This window comes from Quercus robur, chromosome 10 (assembly GCF_932294415.1).
Source record: "Quercus robur chromosome 10, dhQueRobu3.1, whole genome shotgun sequence".
NCBI classification, from domain to species: Eukaryota; Viridiplantae; Streptophyta; class Magnoliopsida; order Fagales; family Fagaceae; genus Quercus; species Quercus robur.
Window position 1 is genome coordinate 14,582,590 of NC_065543.1, and position 7,245 is coordinate 14,589,834.

General features: G+C 34.4%; 1 protein-coding gene across 1 annotated transcript; it reads left to right on the forward strand.

Annotated features, from left to right (window-relative positions):
* The first annotated feature begins 529 nt into the window (after positions 1–529).
* LOC126701460 (ras-related protein RABA5c-like) lies at positions 530–6,958 on the forward strand. Its single transcript, XM_050399574.1, has 2 exons — positions 530–1,121; positions 6,295–6,958. Exons 1-2 carry the CDS (start codon positions 788–790, stop codon positions 6,612–6,614), a joined length of 654 nt encoding a protein of 217 aa, XP_050255531.1. The 5' UTR covers positions 530–787; the 3' UTR covers positions 6,615–6,958.
* Positions 6,959–7,245: the final 287 nt, after the last annotated feature.

Consider the following 7,245-nt stretch of genomic DNA (forward strand, 5'->3'; position numbering starts at 1 on the left):
AAGATTGAAAAACCACCACAATGGATGTGCAATGAGCCATTTTTTGATAAATTTGATGGTATAATGGAGATGAGGATTTGAATCCCGAAAATCTCCGTTAAAAAACTAAGAATATCAACTAATTGAACTATAAGACTCTTAATAATATTATCTGGAAATGAAGGGAACAAAACAAATCTAAAAGGAGGGGATCTTAATAATATTATCTAAAAATATTTTACCTTCATTCTTAAAAACTAGAAAAGAAAATCAATAATTATAAAAAATGAATTTTTTTTCCTCCCTCACCATATCTTAGTTTTCGTATTTATTATTTTGTTAGACTGAACCAGTTAAATCGATGACACGACGTAACCTAAGTCCTATCCAATCACTCATTAATTCAATCACCAAATAAAAAAGTAAAAGACATTAAAAAAAAATTTAAAAAGTAAAAAAAAAAAATCCCATAATTCAATGTATTTTTAATATTTATTTTGGCAAGATAATAAAAGTCTATAATGAAGGCACAACATGCGCAGTATGTTTCTGCCAGCTTGAATACGCAATAATTTCTACCCCCACACCTCCACCTCCACCTCCAAATCAAAACACCTTTCTTTCTTTCTCTCTCTCTCTCTCTCTCTCTCTAAAAAGACTAGACAGTCTCTCCCCATAGTACAGCCTTAATTATTGTCTGAAAAAACAGTTTACTCTCATCAATTCATTCATTTCTGCTTCCATTCCATTCCAAACAAACAAACACTGAAAAAACAAACCGGAAAAACAGAGAAAACACTTCCAAAACATGTCATCAGATGAGGAGTCAGGCGAAGAGTACCTATTCAAGATAGTGATAATAGGAGACTCAGCAGTCGGCAAATCCAACTTGCTCTCTCGCTACGCTCGAAACGAGTTCAACATGCATTCCAAGGCCACCATTGGCGTCGAGTTCCAAACCCAAGTCATGGAAATCGACAACAAAGAAGTCAAGGCTCAGATTTGGGACACTGCTGGCCAAGAACGCTTCCGTGCTGTCACTTCTGCTTACTATCGTGGTGCTGTTGGTGCTCTCATTGTCTATGATATCAGTCGCCGCTCCACTTTTGATAGCATTGCTCGCTGGCTTGATGAGCTCAAAAGTAAGCTACTGCTACTAGTACTACTACTAGTTTCATTGCTTTTTTTAACTATATATGGTTGATTTGGTATCTGGGTTTTGTTTTTTTTGATCTGGGTTGTTGGAGTTTTTAGTGCTTTTTTGACTTTAGATCTGCTTTCTAATCATGGGTTTTGGAGAAACTTCATTTTTAAGCAAGTCACAGAAACAGAAAGGGAATTAATTTAAAGTCTTGTTGAGTAAGTTATAATCTTTATTATTGTTATTATAGATTGGAAGGTAATATAAGCAATGAACTGGCTAAAGTAGGGTCATGGGAGGCTAGATCTGGATAAAGTCTTCACCTTTTTGCATTTTTTCCATAAAGGGTCCTGTGTGATTCACTGAATTGTGAGATCTACTTGGTTAAATCTGACTCGCCGCCCGTGATTGGTCACTCCAAAATTCTTTACTTTGATAATGTTGTAAGTTAAGACTCTTGATAAGTCTATGGATGTGTACAATTGTGTCATCTAAATCGACTACTTGATGTGCCAGCACTTAAATTAACTGAAGGAAAGGGATTTGATTAAAGCATCTTTTCAAAACATTGTGATAGCTCTGTAAGAATATCCAATCATTCGGGTAGTGTGACAAGAAGACAATGAATTTTTAGTCAATATCAGACTCTATACTTGGAATTCAGGTATTGTGATAACTGATAAGCTTGGATTAGATGCCGAAGGGAACACTGTCAAGTCTTTTTTGGATTGAAGTCCAACTTTGGTTTTTATGGCTCCAAAAATGCTCTGGATGTAAGGCACAATTAATGAGAAAAGCATTTATTCCCTTGCATTTTTGGGTCATTATGATTTGGTAGGATTGTGAATCAGTGATATGGTTTTGGATTTAGACTTTTTAGTGCAAGTTTCCCTTTTAGGCTAAGAAGCACTCCTTAAAGTTAACACCATTTAAGATTTAGATATGAATCAAGGTATGTTTTGCTTTTGTTTAAGAATTACCCTAGTTTCTACAGCCTTCACTTTGGTAGGCTTTTTTGAGGAGCAGAATTGAAAGATCTGTTTTTCTTGCAACTTGGTTAATTCTTGCAAAAATTTGTTATCGCTGGGGAGCAAAATTGAAAGATAGTCTTGATTCTTGAAATTAGGAAGTGCTATGACTGATTCTTATAACTTATGGATTTGAGACAGCTTATGAGCTCAGTTTCCCCTTTTAGGCTAAGAGGCACTCCTTAAAATTGATATAATTTTATACTTAAATACAAATCAAGGTATATATTTCTTTTCAATATGGGTTTTCCTAGTTTCTAAATCCTTTGCCTTGATAGGCATTTTTGGGAGCAGAAATGGAATTATCAGTCTTGAAATTAGAAGGAACGTGCTATGGCTGATTCTTGCAACTTATGTGAAAAAGCCGAAACCAAGAGACGAACAAAACAAGTTTTTATGTGATTCAGCTCCCAAGGCATCCACGGTTTTGGTATTTTTTGTGTTTTGGCTTTGTTATAGAGGTTGGTTTATATACATGAGGTTTACAGACAAAATTCCAACACTACTGCAATTACATTGATGAATGTATTATGGTGTTCATATGACCTTTGCACAGACAAAGGAGTGAATCCTGATGGAGAAAATTTCAGAAATTGACTCGCAGTGATGGTAGTCAAGGAACCTTCTTTAAGAACTTATGGATTTGAGACAACTTATGAGTGCAGTTCTTCCCCTTTTAGGCTAAGAAATAGTTCTTGAAATTATATCACTTAAGATTCAAATGCGAATCAGTCTTGAAATTAGAAGGAAGGTGCTATGGTTGCTTCTTGCAGCTTATGGATTTGAGACAGCTTATAAAGCCATAAAGAAAGCAAATTTGACAATATGACTGGTTCGCATAGCGAGTTTGATGATATGTACCTACTTTTCGTATCCCATGTCCCATGGTGAATACAAATGAATGTGTAAACTCACTAGTAGAGTTGACTTAACAGATTCAATTTCATGTCCCTAAATATATTAATTATGCACAGTACTACAGAAACAGATTTTTCCCTCCATATGGGCTCTTCAAATTTGTGAAGTTTGTTGTGCACAACATAAGTATGGGTGTTTGTGCACCTATTTTGGTGTACATACTCAGTAACAGTGGTTAACTTGAGGGCAATGTAAATCTCTGGGATGCTCTCTAATCTTCTCACTTTAACAAGGATTTCTCAATGTGAGTCAAATTCCCATGTCCTGACACATATTTGATTTTTATTAGACACTTTTATTTGACAGTCATGTTTAGAAAATATTTCATAATTTCTAACTTAGCTGATCCCCTTTGTCCCAAATTTCAAGGATTACACTAGTCTGAGATATCCACTTTGACACCTATAGGAGTCCATGTGGAATAGCATGTCCCTATTTTAATAAAAAGGGTAAAAAAAACCTCCAAATTTGCACAAGTTTACTGAAATTTATATATTTACATCTTGATATATTGTTTGACATTATTTAGAAAGTAGCATGAATTGAACTTCAAATGAATTGAGGTTGTGTATAATAGGGGGTCCTTAGAGGGGCTATGTTGTAGGTTCTAGAAAAGAAAGGAGTTCCTCCAAAGTAGATTAAGGATATTTAAGACGGTGTTGTAATTAGTGTGTGAACAAGTGCAGGCATCACAAGTAAGTTTCCTATCACTATAGGTTTGCACCCAGGATCAACATTAAGTTCATATCTCTTTGCACTAGTGATGGATAAGCTTATTAAAATTATTCAAGAGGAAGTCCCTTAGTGTATGCTTTTTGTATATGATATAGTTTTAAGATTCAAGACAAAGTGCCTTGATGTATTCTTTTTATAGATGCTATAGTTTTTGTGGATGAAAGTAGACGTGGAGTTAATGTCAGGTTCGAAATTTGGTTGAGATGCTTTAGAATTTAAATGCTTTCAATTAAGTTGGACTAAAATAAAGTATATGCAATGAAAGTTTAGTAAAAGTAAAAATAGAGATAAAGGTGTTGTAAGAGTTGATGGTCAATAGATACCAAAGAGCAAGAGCTTTCAATATATTCAATTAATAATTCATAAAGATAGAGACATTGAAGAGGTTATGAATCATATGGTGGATGGGGTGGAGAAGTGCATCAAGACTATTGTGTGATTGTAAAATACTTATTAAGTTAAAGGAAAAAAATTATAACTGTTATAAAACTAGCTATGCTCTATTCTACCAAATGTTAGGCTATTAGGAAGCAACATATTCATAAAATAAGTGTAACTGAAATAAGAATGTTAAGATGAATAGTTGGAAATACATGGAAATATAGGATTTGAAGTAAATTTGCTTAAAATTTATGGGTGACTCCCATTGAGGAAAAAGATAAGGGAGAATTTCTTGAGATGGTTTTGTTATGTTCAAAGGAGAGTGATTAATGCAACAATGAGAAAGAGTAAGTTGATTCACTTTGAGAGAACGGAAAAAGGTAGTGGAAGCTAAAAAAAACATTAGTAGAAGTAATAAAAAAGGATATGTCAATCGAGAAAGTAACGGGGACTACCACTTCGGATGGAATAGAGTAGCGGAAAAGAGTACATGTGGTTAACCTTGATTAATTTGTTGAGGATCCGTGGCTTACTCCAAAACAAATTGGGACAAAAGCTTGGTTGTTGTTGTCGTAATTTTTTAGATATCCTTTATTTTCTGTATTCCTTTCCCCTTAAGTCTCCATTGTTTAATTTTTTCTTGTATTAATGAAGTTTACATGCATATTTTCACTAGTCTTTCTTCAAAGACTGGGCTCATAGGTGTTGTGCTGTAGTTCCCAGCATTGATTATGATTATTTTTGGTGAACTTACCAAGGTTTTTTGAGTTGTAATTTGTTGTATGATTATAGATGAAATTGTATAAGCTACGGTGTATGATTAGTTATTTTGTTAAAAAAACCTATGTTTTTCTTTTTCAAGTGTTCCTTCACCTATAAGCTTAGGGTTTTAGGGTTTTCTTGGCTTGACTGAAAGTTATGCTGCTTTTATTGCTGATTATTACTGTCCTATATATAAATCAGTTGATTATTCATAAAGCTTGCTCTTCATTTCATTGGTTTTACATTCACATTCTTTTGCAGTTGATATAATAATAAGTTGGTGTACTTTTTTTTTTTTTTTTTTGTTTTACTTATTTGATCCAATTCAGTCGTTAATCTAAAAATGTGTAGGTAAGTATACGAAGTGCCTTTTTACTTGGGAGGGATTTTCTTTCTTTTTTGGGGAGTTGTTCAAGCTGATTGCGTCACTTGATTGCAGTGCTTGCCTTTGGTTTCACTGGAACATCAAGTCCTGCAAATCAGTTTTGGAATCATGTTCAGCTACTGCAATGTTAGCAGTATTTGAAACAATGTTGAGATAACTATCCAGAGTCTAAAGCAATATATATGCATATGCATCAAATATTGTTCAGAAAAACAAATAAACAAATGTATGATCTGGTGCCGACCAGTCATTGGTCATGTGGGTTGTACCTGCAAATGGCAATAAGAATCTCTCCCAATTCCTATACTTTGGTATCGTGTAAGATATTTTCTTCCCAAAAAAATCCTTATCCTTCCAACATATAATATCCATTCATGAAAGGTAATGTGGGAATTCTTTTGCCAAAGCCAGTCAGAAATAGTGAGAAGTAGATAAAGCAGACATTTATCTTGCTGTCAAGATGGAGTGAAGCACACGGTGGTCTGTAGGAAAACTGCCTCCAATTTATAGGGTCATATGGTGATTTTTCTATTAGACAATTGTTACATTAAATTATACTTATAGCCAGGCAATGAATTTTACCATCCTATTACATATTTGTTTGGCAAGGGTACAACATACTTTTTCATATTTGATCATAAGTCTCTCTCTCACTCACATTCCTGTAGTTTTTACTAAATATTCCACTCAAATTTCTTTTAAACTATCAACTTCTTGGTCATGGAATTACTTGAAATAAGAATATATCATTGTTTTCTATCTGTTTCTCTGAATAAAACTCCGATGAATCATAATTATTCTAATCACTTGAATGTCCTGCTTGCACATATGTTTGCTTATACTTCATGATAGTTGTTTCTTCCATGTTCTGTTTTGTGCTAGATTCTTTTTTATGCTATATTCGTTTTTTTTATGATTTCTCATGTTTGGAGAACTCAAGATTTAAGTTTGCAACAATCATCCAGCTCATTCTGATACAACTGTGGCAATGATGCTGGTGGGGAACAAATGTGATTTGGAGAATATCAGGGCTGTGAGTGTTGAGGAAGGCACAACCCTTGCAGAAGCAGAAGGATTGTTCTTCATGGAGACATCTGCCTTAGATTCGACAAATGTTAAGAAGGCTTTTGAGATTGTTATTCGAGAAATATACAACAATGTCAGCAGGAAGGTCTTGAACTCCGATACTTACAAAGCGGAATTATCTGTCAACAGGGTAAGCCTTGTTAATAACGGGAGTGATGGAAAGCAAAACCCAAACATGTTTTCTTGCTGTTCCCGGTAAAGTGTACAAGTTGAGGGCTTCTGGTTGGTCGGTTAATTCGATTTCGTTGGTTGGTTGGTTGTTTGTTTGTTTCCTTTTGTGATTACCAAAATAGAGATGAAATTGTTATATCTTTGATTAAAGTAAATCAAGATGTCAATTTTTTGTATTTTCAATACAGGAAGTATGTAACTGCACAAAATAAAGTGGACAGTATATTCTTTTATCCTCTAAAATAGTGTCTAAGATAATGTAATGCTTCATGGGAATGTTAATTGAGCTACTGGGTTTGTTAACATTTTCTCTATTTGCAGCAGTTGGATGCTGATTTTATTCAAACTAAGCAACTAAGCAAGTTATGATTAGTGTGGCTTCCTCTAATGGGTGTTGTGAATGTTTTTGTTCTACTTGTTACCCATTGACTGAGTTTGCGAGTGATTACCTCGAGTAGTTCATCATTTCTGTTACTATTTGAGGGTAGAGGTTATCACCTTGTTCTTTTTTGGCCGGAGGGCGATTGGAACAGATTCATCATTGATATGGAGCTCTCATTTAACATCTAAAGATATCTTTTGGGAAGGGATGCTAGATGGCGTGGTTTCTCTCCCTGTTGTTTGGGTACTATCATCACTCTAGATGTGAATTCCTCAAA